This window comes from Rhinopithecus bieti, unplaced genomic scaffold (genome assembly GCF_001698545.2).
Source record: "Rhinopithecus bieti isolate Rb0 unplaced genomic scaffold, ASM169854v2 scaffold_15821, whole genome shotgun sequence".
Taxonomy (NCBI): Eukaryota; Metazoa; Chordata; class Mammalia; order Primates; family Cercopithecidae; genus Rhinopithecus; species Rhinopithecus bieti.
This window is the reverse complement of record NW_016808598.1, coordinates 122,521-138,828: the sequence shown is the minus strand read 5'-3', so window position 1 is coordinate 138,828 and position 16,308 is coordinate 122,521. Positions and strand designations below refer to the sequence as shown.

At 38.1% G+C, this 16,308-nt stretch overlaps 1 protein-coding gene across 1 annotated transcript in view; it reads left to right on the top strand.

Annotated features, from left to right (window-relative positions):
• BAZ1A (bromodomain adjacent to zinc finger domain 1A) overlaps window positions 1-16,308 on the top strand; it is a 142,932-nt gene that overhangs the window by 103,610 nt on the left and 23,014 nt on the right. Inside the window, 9 exon segments of the mRNA XM_017886906.1 lie at window positions 587-682; window positions 808-1,032; window positions 2,522-2,687; window positions 3,223-3,336; window positions 6,089-6,213; window positions 10,171-10,753; window positions 12,151-12,328; window positions 12,928-13,082; window positions 14,994-15,142. Of these exon segments, the coding sequence (XP_017742395.1) occupies window positions 587-682; window positions 808-1,032; window positions 2,522-2,687; window positions 3,223-3,336; window positions 6,089-6,213; window positions 10,171-10,753; window positions 12,151-12,328; window positions 12,928-13,082; window positions 14,994-15,142 (1,791 nt within the window).

Sequence of the window (16,308 nt, the reverse complement as noted above, 5' to 3'; positions counted from 1 at the left end):
ACAAGGTGAAACCTTGTCTCTACTAAAAATATAAAAATTAGCCGGGCATGGTAGCAGGTGCCTGTAGTCCCAGCTGCTCAGGAGACTGAGAAAGGAGAATTGCTTGAACCCGGGAGGTGGAGGTTGCAGTGAGTCGAGATCGTGCCACTGCACTCCAGCCTGGGTGACAGAGAAAGACTACGTCTCAAAAAAAAAAAAAAAAAAATCATAAAAGATTAGGTTATCTTTAAATGGATTCCAATTTTCAAGGTAGACTTTTCTAAGGTTATATTGAGTGAGGAGATTTGTTTTTAATTCTAAAGTGCATTTTATCTTTTGGGGGGAATGTTTATGTGCGTCTCATTGGTAATTTGGAAATTGTCTTTTCTGTTAAGTTATGAAAATGTCTGTGTAGTGCATGGTTTAGGATTTATAGCTGTAGGTGGTGATGAAGCAGAATGTGAATAATGCTTGTACCTAGTGTTTGTTCTTTTGAGGTTCTGAATGTTAAGGTTGTTTGCTGTTTTTTTCACCATTTAAAACGGGCATTATTCCCAAATATTCAAGCTTTGATTTGCACTAGAATAAAGTATTTATTTCCTTAAAGATTTAACAGAGGCTTTGGATGAAGATGCAGACCCCACAAAATCTGCACTGTCTGCAGTTGCATCTTTGGCAGCTGCATGGCCACAGTTACACCAGGGTATGTGTGGGTTTTGTTTTTTTGTTTGTTTGGCTTTTTATTTTTAATTTTATAAAGGTACATTTACATTGCTGAGTATTTATTGTTTATATTCTAAATGACTATTTCATTTTTAACAACTATAGGCTGCAGTTTGAAAAGTTTGGATCTTGATAGCTGCACTCTTTCAGAAATCCTCAGACTGCACATCTTAGCTTCAGGTGCTGATGTAACATCGGCAAATGCAAAGTATAGATATCAAAAACGAGGAGGATTTGATGCTACAGATGATGCTTGTATGGAACTTCGTTTGAGCAATCCCAGTCTAGTGAAGAAACTGTCAAGCACCTCAGTGTATGATTTGACACCAGGTAAGCTTTGCAAGTTGGAATTTGTACCTGCCCACTTCCTACCCTCTTATGCCCAGAAAACTAAGGAGCTGATGAGAAATTTTATGATAAATCAGTATTAAAAGAGAAAAAGATAAAGCAGACTATTGTTATTATTCATATTAACTTCAATTATTTATGATTGTCTTTTTTATTTGGATTTTCTAATATTTTTAAATGTATGATTAATCTTACTACAGCTACTGAGTTTAAAAGGGTGAGAATTAGCTAGAAAATTAGCTTTCTCTTGTATTCATTAGTGTATCAGAAGTTTAAATGGCTGCTAAATCCTGCCATTCACTTGAATAAGTGTTTGAGGTATGAGAAACAGTATATAAGGTTAAGATGAAGCTATTTTTACTTCCTTTTTTTAAAGAATTACATGTACAAGTAAAGAGTTTAGTATACTTTAGAGAACATACAATAAAGTATAATACCTTACTTCCTAACATTTGCAGTCTTTATAATTAATGGTGGTTTTTTTGTGCAATCTTTTAGAAATAGTAATTTACCATGGTCTTTTTTTTTAATTCATGTGATTACAGTTTAGTATTGATTTGAACTTCAGTTACTCAGCCAAAAAATTAAAACTTGAGGGCCAGACACAGTGGCTCATGCCTGTAATCCCAGCACCTTGGGAGGCCAAGGTGGGCAGATCACCTGAGGTCAGGAGTTCGAGACCAGCCTGGCCAACATGGTGAAACACCATCTTTACTAAAAACACAAAAATTAGCTGGGCGTGGTGCTATGTGCCTGTACTCCCAGCTACTCAGAGGCAGAGGCAGGAGAATCGCTTGAACCCAGGAGGCAGAGGTTGCTGTGAGCCCAGATGGTGCCACCATACTCCAGCCTGGGTGACAGAGCAAGACTCCATCTCAAATAAGTAAAAAAAAACTTGAAAAACAATTCTTTGTAATTACAAAATTTCTCATGTTTATTTAACTACTAGTATACAAGACACACATTTGAAATGCCTCATGTATCAATAGCTGTTAAACTGGATTCAGAGTTGCCTTTTTTGTTTGTTTGTTTTTTGAGACAGAGTCTCAGTCACCCAGGCTGGAGTGCAGTGGTGCGATCTTGGCTCACCGCAATCTCCACCTCCCAGGTTCAAGCGATTCTGCAGCCTCAGCCTCCCAAGTAGCTGGAACTACAGGCACATGCCACCGCATGCAGCTATTTTTGTATTTTTAGTAGAGATGGGATTTCACCATGTTGGCCAGGCTGGTCTCGAACTCCTGACCTCAGGTGATCTGCCTGCCTCAGCCTCCCAAAGTGCTGGGATTACAGATGTGAGCCACTGCGCCTGGCCCATAGTTGCTTTTTTCTGAAGACATGTCATTGACATGTTTGAGAGACTACTCCCTATTCTTTATTAGGCATTTTCATATTGAGCCACAAATTTAAAAAGTTCAAACACAATTCATTTGTTGTGATTGATAATACAGAAGTATTTACCAATTTTTGACAGGAGAAAAAATGAAGATACTCCATGCTCTCTGTGGAAAGCTACTGACCCTAGTTTCGACTAGGGATTTTATTGAAGATTATGTTGATATATTACGACAGGCAAAGCAGGAGTTCCGGGAATTAAAAGCAGAACAACATCGAAAAGAGAGGGAAGAAGCAGCTGCCAGGTAGGAAAGAATTGTAATAGTTGTGTTAATGAAACTGTTTATTTCTTTGCATTTAAAACCATATTTCACATGGTGCTATAATGTGGATTTGATTATACCGATGTTTGATGGCTTTACTAAGAGCTTGTGAATGAGGCCAGGCGTGGTGGCTCACGCTTGCAATCCCAGCACTTTGGGAGGGCGGATTTGGGAGGTCAGGAGTTCGAGACTAGCATGGCCAACATGGCCAAACCCCGTCTCTACTAAAAATATAAAAATTAACCGGGTGTGGAGGCGCATGCCTATAATTCCAGCTACTCGGGAGGTTGAGGCACAAGAATCACTTGATCCTAGGAAGCAGGATCAGCCTGGGCAGCAGAGTGAAACTGTCTCAAAGAAAAAAAAAAAGAAAAAAAAAAAGCTTATGAATGATTACTACATTATAGTTTTATAATAATGTTTGGAGTACTTTCCATGATTTGATTAAAGACAAGATGCTAAAAGTGAAAAGTATATGTGCATCAGATAGACTACCATATTTCATTTTAACTTTTAGAATTCGTAAAAGGAAGGAAGAAAAACTTAAGGAGCAAGAACAAAAAATGAAAGAGAAACAAGAAAAACTGAAAGAAGATGAGCAAAGAAATTCAACAGCAGATACATCTGTTGGGTATGGTGTGAATCACACTGTTCACCTGCTTTACCATACATAAAGAATAAAACCAGACATGTTAAACTCTAAAATGCTCTCAGATTTTAGAAAAGTTGTCTTTTATTATAGGTACATGATAACTTCCCAGAAAACACTCAATAGGCTATTTTAACCAATAATATATTTCTCTGTCCCTTCCACCAGTATCACAGGTGTATACTGTATTTCATAGTTATTCTGCACTATATAGAAGAACAGGGTTGAGATTGGATGTTTTTTGGTAGATGATATAGGGAGAGGATGACTGCACCTTAAGTAATTTAGAGATACCTAAGTATTTTATTGCATTTTAGAATATTTGAGATAGGACTGTCTATGAAAACAAGTAGGAATGTGACAGAAATCATCTTTTTTCTTTTTTAAAGAAATCTGCAAAGGAAAGTTCTGAAAAAACTCAATATTCCAAAATCAGTATATTGACTTTGACTTTTAATACTTGTGTGTAAAATACCCATTAATAAGCCTTAAGATCTTAGGTCACAAACTTGCAATAGAAGAAAATATTTGCAAATCGTATATCTGATAAGGGACTTGTATCCAGAATATAAAATAATTCTTACAACTCAACAATAAAAAATTGAAAGATTCAGAATAGGGAGTTAATTTTTTAAATGTCAAAAAATAAAGAAGAAATTATAAAAAGAAAAAACAATTTTTTAAAACAACCCAATTAAAAAGTGAGCAATGGATTTGAATAGATATTTCTCCAAAGAAGATATGCAATAAGTACGTGAGAAGATGCTCAACATCATTAATCATCAGGGAAATGTACATCAAAACCACAGTAAGATAACACTTCACACCCAGTAGGCTGGCCATAATCAAATTGACAAACAATAACAAGTTTTGATGAGGAGTTGAGAAATCAGGACTCTCATACATTGCTTGTGGGAATGTAAATGATGCAGTTACTTTGGAAAACAGTTTGACAGTTCTTCAAACAATTAAACCATTTGTTACTGTATGACCCAGCAATTGCACTCCTGGATATATTCCTGAGAGAATTAAAAGCATACCTTCACCCAAAAATGTATACACAAATGTTCATAGCAGCATTATTCTTAATAGCCAGAAGTGATAACAACCCAAATGTCCATCCGTTGATGAATGGATAAACAAATGGTTTATCTCTTCCATGGTATGTCCATAAAGGAGAATATTATTCAACAATAAAAAGGAATGGAGTTCTAATGCAGGCTATAACGTGGATGAACTTTGAAAATGTATGCTAAAGAATCTAGTTACGGCTGGGCGCACTGTCTCACGCCTGTAATCCCAGCACTTTGGGAGGCTGAGGCGGGCGGATCACCTGATGTCAGGAGTTTGAGACCAACCTGGCCAACATGGTGAAACTCTGTTTCTACTAAAAATACAAAAAATTAGCCAGGCGTGGTGGCACACACCTGTACAGGCAGGAGAATTGCCCTGGATTCTCCTGGAGGCCTGGAGGTGGAGGTTGCAGTGAGCCGAGATTGTGCTCCAGCCTGGGCAGCAGAGTGAGATTCTATCTCAAAAAAAGCAGCTAGTGACAAAACACTATATGTTGTATGACTCCATTTACACGAAATGTCCAGAATAAGCAAATCAGTAGAGAGTAGATGTATGGTTGCCAGGGGCAGCAAAAAAGAGGAAATGGGAAATGACTACTAATGGATATGGTGTTTCCTTTTGGTATGATGAAAGTGTTCTGGAATTGACAGTGGTAATGATTGTGTAACCTTGTGAATACACTAAAGACCACTAAATTGTACACTTTAAAATGGTGATTGTTATGGTATATAAGCTCAGTTTTTTAAAAAAGAAAAGTAACATTGTATGACTTTCACGTCTTCATATTTTTTAAATATTCATTCAGCCCCACTCATTTACATTATCCCTGGCTCTCCTTATATTAGAGCTTGCAAAACCCAACTTTGGATTTAGAACATAATGGTGTAATTTATTTCAAGATTCATATAATTTTAGTTTTAATTTGGATAACATAATGAATTAAACAGCTATATTGTGTTCATTCTGCCTGTTTCTGAATTTCTCTCTTCCACTATTTGTCATCTTCTCTCCTTCCTACTCTAAGCCACCATCACCGCCTAGCCAGCCACCTAGACCACTACTGATCTGTTACTATTATTACTGGCCCCTCATCTACTTTCTTTCCCAGGTAATTTTTCACACAGTGGCTACAGTACTTTCTAATACCATTTCCCTTTCTAAATTCTTCTGGTTTTTTTCCTATTGCTTTTTGGATAAGGCCTTACAAGGCCCAGCCTAATCTTACCCTGCCTTTTTCTCATCTACCTCTTGGATTACTGCTTTCTCCGTTACACTTTTCTCAAAATTATAAGCTTCTGTTTCTCTTGAGCTCTGTTCCATTGTGTATGTTATTCCTCTGTAGCACACACTCCTCCCCATCTCCCTGGTCTCAAATTATAAAATGTCACTTCTTCAAGCCAGCCTTTTTGATCCCTAAGAGTCAGTTTCATTCTCCTTGAAATGTTTTCATAATACCTTGAACTGCTCTTGTTTTAGTACTTATTACATATTTTTTAAATGATTTGTGTAATTATCTGTTTTCTCTGCAAGACCATAAACTGTGTCATGTTGTTCACTACTTCCTAAGCCTATGCCTGGGACTTCATAAGCAAGCAATAAATATTTCATAAATGGAATTATATATTCATTAGTAAATGTCATCCTTGTTTTTATCCTTAAGGGAGGAAGAAAGGGAAGATTTTGATACTAGCACTGAGAGCAAAGACACAGAGCAAAAGGAATTAGATCAAGATATGGTCACTGAAGATGAAGATGACCCAGGATCACATAAAAGAGGCAGAAGGGGTAATACTGAAATTTCTTAAGAGCATTCTTGTTTGTTTGTTTTTTACTGATAAAGCACTTTATTAATTCAGCTCCTCTGAAATATATTGATTGCTTTCGTTTGTGATTCCAGGCTGTGTTTGTTTTTTTAAATGCCCACCTCATAGCTGTGATGAGTTGTAAAATGTGTTATGAAGTCCTATTAGTACATTTATGATTGGGTCATTATTTAAACATCATCTATACTTCAGAAAAAAAGAGATAATGTTCCTATGTCTTTAATAGGACAGTTTCTCATGACTTTAACTTTTGGTTAGTCAGCAAGTTTTGTTGAATTTTTACATTTACTACTTTATTTGGGCCAAATAGAAATTTGCATTCTATAATGGACTCATTCAGCATGCATTGGATGCCTCCTATACACCAGAGATATAAAGATCAATAATGCACATAATTTGTATCATATTGATGAAAGTGGAACGCTCACCTACCTTAAAATTATTTCATAAATTGCTAGATCAAAGCGAATACATCTTTTAAAAGCTCTTAATACAAATTTCTTTTGAGGATCCTTAAGCAACCTTATTTAATGACTATCAAAAGAAATCCTTAAGTTAATTCTGTGCCTGTAATTTCGATGGGGTCTTTTTTCTGTATTTTTTTCTAAATGGTTACTCTAAGTAGATGGAAAATTTCCCGTATCATGGAAGCTGTATTGTCTGATTACATTGCAATTGATTTCAAAATCTAAAGCAAACCTAATATGATTCGAGCTTTAAAACAGACTTCTAAATATTGGGTCAAAAGAGAAACTATAATGGAAACTAAAAAATATTTAAAACGAATCAAACTAAAGATTACTGAATATTAACACTTGTTGAATACAGTCCCTCTACTTAGGGGAGAATGTATAGCTTTAATACATATTAGAAAAGAAGAAACACAAACTGAGCTAGACATTTATTTAAGAAGATGGTGGGGGAAAAAGAATAATCCCCCCAAGTCTGAAGGAAATAATACATTAGAGTAGAAATTAATAGAAAATAAAAATATAGTAGGGCCAGGTGCAGTGGCTCATGCCTGTAATCCCAGCACTCTGGGAGGCTGGATTACTTAAGCCCAGGAGTTCAAAATCGGCCTTGGCAACATAGTGAAACCCCATCACTACAAAAAGTACCCAAAAAGCAAGCTGGGCATGGTGGCATGCACCTGTAGTCCCAGCTACTCAGTAGGCTAAGGTGGGAGGGTCACTTGAGCCTGGGAGATCAAGGCTGCAGTGAGCCCTGATTATGCCACTGCACTCCAGCCTGGGCAACAGAGGAAGACCCTTTCTTAAAAAAATAAAATAAAAATATAGTAAAGAACAACAACAAATCCAAAAGTGTGTTCTTCTGAGAAAGACACAAACTAGACAAACCTTTGTTGAAACTGATTTTTATAAAGATCATAATAAAGTTAGGACTGAAAGGGGAGCAACATTAACTATGGATAGAGTAGAAACTTAAGGAGATAATACACAATTTTTTGATGCATTTGAAAATGTATGCAAAAATAAAATCCTAGAAAAATACAAATTATCAAAATGGATTTATGAAGAAATTTGTTAATGTAGATGGTCTTAAACGATTAAAGAACTTGAATCAGTACTAAAATCTTTCTGCAGAGAAAACATCAGTCCTAGACAACTTTAAAGGTGAATTCTGCCAAATTTTTTTTAAAAGCAGATAATTCCAGTCTTACACAAACTCTTTCAAGCAAAAGAAATAGAATGAAAAAATACTTCCCAACTATCAAAGCAATTTGACAGCAACTGAAACAACAGAGAAATTTAATTCCAACATATTATCAAAGTCAAGGCAGATTATCAGGGGTCCAAGCTCTTTCTGTCTTGTTGGTACTGCCATCCTTAGGGTTTTGCTGCCATTCTCATGTTCCAAAATGATTTATCACCATGTCTGCATTCTAGCTATTTGGAAGTGGGAAGGAGGAAAGGGAAGCACAGTCCAGAGGGTACACACACTGCTTCTGATCCCATCTCTTTGAACAAAAGTTTTTCGTGCCTACTCTGGGAAATGTTGTCCTTCTTTTGGGTTGCTAAGTGCCCAGATGAAAACTAGTGGTTCTGTTACCTTCAACCAGTGGTTAGTAAATAACAGTTTGTATGCCAAATCTGGCCGGCCTCATTTTTTTTGTTGTTTTTTGAGGTGGAGTCTCGCTCTGTCACCCAGGCTGGGGTGCAGTGGCGCCATCTCGGCTCACTGCAACCTCCACCTTCTGGGTTCAAGCGATTCTCCTGCCTCAGCCTCCTGAGTAGCTGGGATTACAGGTGCACGTCACCACACTTGGTTGATTTTTGTATTTTTAGTAGTGATGTGTTTTGTCATGTTGGCCAGGCTGGTTTCAAACTCCTGCCCTCAAGTGATCCAGCCACCTCGGCCTCCCAAAGTGTTGGGATTACAGATGTGAGCCACTGTGCCCTGCCCTGCCCTGTTTTTGTATAACTCATAAGCTAAAAAGGAATTTTCCCCCTTTTTTGGAGACAGTCTCACTCTATCCCCCAGGCTGGAGTATAGTGGCATGATCTTGGCTCACTGCAACCTCCACCTCCTGGGTTCAAGTGATTCTCATGCCTCAGCCTCCTGAGTAGCTGGGATTACAAGTGCTTGCTACCACGTCCAGCTAATTTCTGTATTTTTAGTAGAGATGGGATTTCACCATGTTGGCCAGGCTGGTCAAGAACTCCTAATGTCAGGTGATCCGCCCACATTGGCCTCCCAAAGTTCTGGGATTTACAGGCGTAAGCCACTGCGCCGGCTGGATTTTTACAATTTAAATGACTGGAAAAAAGAAGAATGATACTTTGTGATAAGTGAAAATTATATGAAATTCAGATTTCACTGTCCATAAATAGTTATATTGAGCCACAGCCATGCTGATTGTCTGCATGTTACCTGTGATTGCTTTTGGGCCACAACAGTGGAATTGAATAGCTGTGAAGACCAAAAGATCCACAAAGACAAATATTTATAAGCTGGTCTTCTCCAGAAGTAATTTGCTGTTATTCCTCCCTTAGAGGAAGGACTGGGATGACTACTGGAGGATAACTAACATACTCTACTGCACTCTCCAGTATGGAAATTACAGATTTTGTATGCCCCTTTAGATTTAAGTATATTGATTTCTTAATAACATAAGAGTATTAGTCTGCTTGGGCTGCCATAACGAAATACCACAGACTGGGGTGCCTTAAACAACAGAAATTTCGGCCGGGCGCGGTGGCTCAAGCCTGTAATCCCAGCACTTTGGGAGGCCGAGACGGGCAGATCACAAGGTCAGGAGATCGAGACCATCCTGGCTAACATGGTGAAACCCCGTCTCTACTAAAAAATACAAAAAAACTAGCTGGGCGAGGTGGCGGGCGCCTGTAGTCACAGCTACTCGGGAGGCTGAGGCAGGAGAATGGCGTAAACCCGGGAGGCGGAGCTTGCAGTGAGCTGAGATCCGGCCACTGCACTCCAGCCTGGGCGACAGAGCGAGACTCCGTCTCAAAAAAAAAAAAAAAAAAAAAAAAAAACAGAAATTTGTTTTCTCACAGTTCTGGAGTCTGGAAGTCCAAGATCAAGCAGGGTTAGTGTCTGAAGAGGCTTTTTCTTGGCTTGCAGACAGTGCCTTCTTGCTATATCCTTACATGGCTTTTTCTCTGTGCATGTCAGAGAACAAGATCTCTCGTTGTCTCTTGTTCTTTTAAGAACACCAATCATGTTGGATTAGGGCCCCACCTTTATGACCTTAATTACCTCCTTAAAGGTTCTATCTCCAAATACAGTCACATTGGAGGTTAGGGCTTCAACATATGAACTTGGGTTGTGGAGAGGGGACACAGTTTAGTCTGTAACACCTAATAACTTGGGGTAAATTTGTATCTCATATTTTTCTAATGGAAACTTGAAATATGATGATGAAACATTTTAACTACAGGGAAAAGAGGACAAAATGGATTTAAAGAATTTACAAGGCAAGAAGAGATCAACTGTGTGACAAGAGAGCCTCTTACTGCTGAAGAGGATGAAGCATTAAAACAGGAACACCAACGAAAAGAGAAAGAGCTCTTGGAAAAAATCCAAAGTGCCATAGCCTGTACCAATATCTTTCCCTTGGGTCGTGACCGCATGTATAGACGATACTGGATTTTCCCTTCTATTCCTGGACTCTTTATTGAAGAGGATTATTCTGGTCTTACTGAAGACATGCTGTTGCCTAGACCTTCATCATTTCAGAATAATGTACAGTCTCAAGATCCTCAGGTATCCACTAAAACTGGAGAGCCTTTGATGTCTGAATCTACCTCCAACATTGACCAAGGTCCATGTGACCATTCTGTGCAGCTGCCAAAACCAGTGCATAAGCCAAATCGGTGGTGCTTTTACAGTTCTTGTGAACAGCTAGACCAGCTTATTGAAGCTCTTAATTCTAGAGGACATAGAGAAAGTGCCTTAAAAGAAACTTTGTTACAAGAGAAAAGCAGAATATGTGCACAGCTAGCCCGTTTTCTGAAGAGAAATTTCATTTTCAGGTAAATTTTCAATGAAAATTGTTTTACTGTTTTTTCCTCCCCTAATCTCTGGTCATTCAGGATTAAGCATTTTTTCAAGCTATTAGATATACATTTACAGCACCTTATCTTTGATTTAGGCTATCCTTTTAGTTTGCAAGTCAGAGTTTGGGAATGTGATTCTTTATAGAAACAAGATTCTCTAAATTCCACTGGGTTCTATTTGAATTATGAGGAACACATCTATGGTATAACAAAATACATATTCTCCCTGATCTCCTTATTCCTTGGTCAGTAGACTCTGAAATCCAAGAGACTCTAAGGCTGCCATCAGTTTTGGACAGATTATGGTGAGTGAGGTTACTCATTAAGGGTTTTGGCTGAGAGTCCAGGGAGAAGGTCCACTAATGGTCACTTCTTTGGAGCCTGGCTGCAAGGGCAGGTCGAATAGCAGCATTTCCTGCTTGATGGTTTCTCCACTGATGACAAATAAGAAAAGCAGTAAGGCATTTTAGATGTGCGTTTTATATTAATAAATGAGATTCTCTAGGTAAAGAATTGCTTACTTGTTTCCTGTGGGGAGAAAATAGAGCTAAAACATTTTAAATTAAATCAAAATTTAAAAAACAATTGCTTAAATTTAGGGGCATGTTACCATGACCACTTCAGTTTTTTTCAGGATTAAAAACTATAGATCACAATTCTTGGGGTTTTTTGTTTGTTTTGAGACAGAATTTTGTTTTTGTTGCCCAGGCTGTTGGGCTCACTGCAATCTCTGCCTGCTGGGTTCAAGTGTGTTCTCCTGTCTCAGCCTCCCAAGTAGCTGGGATAACAGACGCCTGCCACCACGCCCAGCAAATTTTTTGTATTTTTAGTAGAGATGAGGTTTCACCATGTTGGCCAGGCTGGTCTCGAACTCCTGACCTGACAGGTGATCCACCCGCCTTGGTCTCCCAAAGTGCTGGAATTACAGGCATGAGCCACCGCACCTGGCCAATGTTGAGCATCTTTTCATGTGCTCATTGGCCATTTGTATATCTTCCTTAAATATCTATTCAGATCCTTTGCCCATTTTTAAATTGGGTTGTCTTTTTATTGTGCTGTAAGAGTTCTTTATATATTCTGGACACAAGGGCTTTAGTTATTTATTTAGAGACAGAGTCTCGCTCTGTTGCCCAGGCTGGATTGCAGTGGCATATCATAGTTCACTGCAGACTCAAACTCCTGGGCTCAAGCAATCCTGCCTCAGCCTCCTGAGTAGCTGTACAAGGGCTTTATAAGATAAATGATATTCATTCATTTGTGGCACTTGAGGATTTACAAAGCACTTTTATATCCATTATTTCAAGATCATAACAGCCACATGGAGTAATTATAGTTTTTAATAAGAAAATCATAATAAAATTATTTACTATTTCAGATAAACCTCAGCCTGATAGCAAACCAACATATAGTCGGGGAAGATCTTCCAGTGCATATGATCCATCTCAAATGTGTGCAGAAAAGCAACTTGAACTAAGGCTGAGAGATTTTCTTTTAGATATTGAAGATAGAATCTACCAAGGAACATTAGGAGCAATTAAGGTTTGTACTTGTTCCCATTTTTAGTTTGTCTAATCTACTTGGTCCAGAATTTTGGTCATATTTGTTAATTATATGGCATAGACAAGGCATATGTGTTTTGAATAAACACCAGAGAATGATAAATTTTTTATGAAAACTTAAGTTTATTCCCCTGCATCAAAATATTTTTTCTGATATTTTCATTAGATGTTGAAATGTGTAAGGATATTTTCTTCTTCCTTGACTAGCCCCTGCCTTCTCCGCTGAGTCTGGTTGATTGGTTTGTTTCTTTGTTTACCTTTTAAAAATCTGTAATTCGTGGCTTATAATGTATTCTGTTCATCCCTTGGCCATCATCTATCACTTTTTTGCTGCTATCAAGTGACCAATCTTAGAACTGTTTATGATTTATTTATACAGAAAGTAAGGTAGTATGGTTTTCATCTGTGAAGAATATGAATTCCAGTTTGGCCACTTAGTAACCTTATTTTAGATACCTTTTGATTCATAATCATTTCTAAAATATCCATGAATTGATTTTATATGTATATTGAACTTCATACCTCTCAGAAACAATATATTCCATTTTCCATGGTTAGTAAGTTTGAATTTTGTTACAGGTTACAGATCGATATATCTGGAGATCAGCATTAGAAAGTGGACGGTATGAGCTGTTAAGTGAGGAAAACAAGGAAAATGGGATAATTAAAACTGTGAATGAAGATGTAGAAGAGATGGAAATTGATGAACAAACAAAGGTCATAGTAAAAGACAGGTACAAAAGGATTTTTCTAAAGTAACCATTACTTTTCCTTGCCATTTTAAGGTGTTTTTTTTTTTTTTTTTTAAGTAAATATGTTGCTTTTCTTATCTTAAAACTTGTCATGAGGACCTTGATATTTGTAACCACTGGAATGATCATTTTCTAAACCTCAGGATCTCTGTTACTCCACTCTGTACTACTGCAACCAAGAGACAATTCATTCAAATAATGATAATTTCTCAAAAGTTTCTTTTTTTTAATCTTTGAACTTAAGGTTTTATTAATTTCGGAAAGTAATTATACTATCATTCTTCTTTTCTATAGGAAAACTTAGTAAATTAGTAAATTCTGGTAGACTTGAGTATTATTTGAGCCAGGCAAGATGGCTTGGGCCTGTAGTCTCAGCTACTCGGGAGGCTGAAGCAGGAGGATCACTTGAGGCCAGGAGTTGGAGACCAGCCTGGGCAACATAGTGAGACCCTGTCTCTTTTTTTTTTTTTTAATTAGCTGGGCATGGTGGCATACACTTGGTTTTTGTTGTTGTTGTTGTTGTTTGAGACAGAGTCTTGCTCTGTTGTCAGGCTGGAGTAAAATAGCATAATCTCAGCTCACTGCAACCTCCTACTCCTTGGTTCAAGCAGTTCTCCTGCCTCGGCCTCCCGAGTAGCTGGAATTACAGGCACGTGCCACCATGCCCAGCTAATTTTTGTATTTTTAGTAGAGACAGGGTTTCACCACGTTGGCCAGGATGATCTTGATCTCCTGACCTCGTGATCCACCCGCCTCGGCCTCCCAAAGTGCTGGGATTATAGGCCTGAGCCACCACGCCTGATCAGCATGCACTTGTAGTCCCATCTATTCCATTGTTGTACCCTAGGACTTCAAAGCTGCAGTGAGCTAATAATGATTGTGCCACTGCATTCCAGCCTGAGCAACAATGAGACCTCATCTCTAAATACGTATATATATGTATTAAATATTATTACTAATGAGAATCTATATCTTATATCTGTAGATACTTTTATTTTTTTCAAGATTATTTTGGATATTATATGCCTTTAAGCAGTTTGTCATCTAGAAGGAACAATGGAGAAACATGAGGCTAGCATTATATTTACTAGAATGGGGTTCTGACAGAAGGTTAAACCCAGTGCAAATGAAGTACATGGGCAGGCTACTTGTGTTAGTGGAACATGGGAGACAGTAAAGGAAGTGCAAGAGGAAGTGACTGCAAAGCTGAGCCCTAAAGTTGAGAAAAATAGGACACTGGGAAGAAAAACCATGTACAAAGGCTTTGAGTGAATGAGTTTGCACTTTAAAATGATCATTTTCGGCCAGGCGCAGTGGTTCACACCTGTAATCCTAGCACTGTGGGAGGCCAAGGCGGGTGAATCATGAGGTCAGGCATTCGAGACTAGCCTGGCCAACATAGTGAAACCCCGTCTCTACTAAAAATACAAAAAATTAGCCGAGCATGGTGGTGGGCGCCTGTAATCCCAGCTACTCAGGAGACTGAGGCAGGAGAATGGTGTGAACCCGGGGGGGCAGAGCTTGCAGTGAGCTGAGATCATGCCACTGCACGCCAGCCTGGGCAACAGTGTGAGACTCTGTCTCAAAAAAACAAAACAAAACGAGAAATAGAGATAAGCTGCCTGAAATACTTAGGCTTTAAGGCCCATCACAATGTCACCTCTCTAAAACCTTTCCTATAAGCCTTCCCTCTTCCTCTCTCTCTCTCCTTCAAATATTTACCCTTAGTCCTTCTAAATGAATCTCCCTTCCCTACTGTTTACTGCAACTCCTTGAGACTGAGGAAATGGCTTTTTACAAAGGTATAAATAAGCATTTGAACCAATGAATGGTCTTAAGTTTTACCTAATAGTGTTTTTAAGTACCATAAACTCTGAATTGTTTTAATTGTAGACTTTTGGGGATAAAAACAGAAACTCCAAGTACTGTATCAACGAATGCAAGTACACCACAGTCAGTGAGCAGTGTGGTTCATTATCTGGCAATGGCACTCTTTCAAATAGAGCAGGGCATTGAGCGACGTTTTCTGAAAGCTCCACTTGGTAAGTATCTGTTTTTATTTCAAAATATTAGTTGTGTTATAAGTAATTTTGAGTTGGCCTTTAACTAATAGAATTTTATTGTCTGACATAATGAAACTGATAAACTAATCTTAAAACTTGAGATGTTTTCATTTTAAATGAGTTCTTTTAAGGTGAGATTTATTTTTAGAGTAACACAGTCTTTTGTGAAGAGTTTCACCGAAAGAAAGATTACCAGCTAGGCACAGTGGCTCATGCCGGTAATCTAAACAATTTGGGAGGCTGAGGCGGAATCGCTTGAGTCCAAGAGTTTGAGACCAGCCTGGGCATCATATAGCAAGAACCCCATCTCTACAAAATTTAAAAAAAAAAATTAGCTGGGCATCGTGGCGTGCACCTGTAGTCCGGAGGCTGGGGTGGGAGGATCCTATGAGCCCAGGAATTTGAGGTTACAATGAGCTGTGACCACACCATTGCACTGTGGCCTAGGTGACAGAGTAAGACCCTGTCTCTTTAAAAGAAAAAAAGATCACCAAAACCTATAAGTAGTCAGACCTTGAATAATCAAAGATTATGTGTAACTTTTTTTTTCTGTTATTTGAAAGAGAACCCGAAGTAAGTGACTTAAAAGTTTACCATTTGGGGCATAGTTTGATGATAAGAGTCACTGACCCACATGCTAAATCAGAAATACCAAGTGTTAAACGGAACACGGGTGAGGAAATGCTCTATAATTTATAGTGAGGAATAATACTATCTATCACTTTTCACAAATTATGAAATTAGTGGGTTTTAGGGACTAATCTAGGAACCTAATCATTATGTTTTGGGAAAATACCTGTTTCAGAATTCTAAATCAATGTTTATATCAGAACTGTCTCTAATTCCCTGTTGCCTTTTTGAGATGTTTAATTTATAACTCATCATGTTGAGATATTTATATTCTTGTAATGAGATCATGGAAGAAATAACTTTCTTAAACCGTATCTTTTTGGTCTCATATTGAAAGAACTACTTGAGTTGACTAAAATCCTTAAATAATTGTTTTAGCTGAGAGTGGTGGCTCACGCCTGTAATCCCAGCACTTTGGGAGGCCGAGGCGGGTGGATCACCTGAGGTCAGGAGTTTGAGACCAGCCTAACCAACATGGTGAAACCCCGACTCTACTAAAAATACAAAATTAGGCC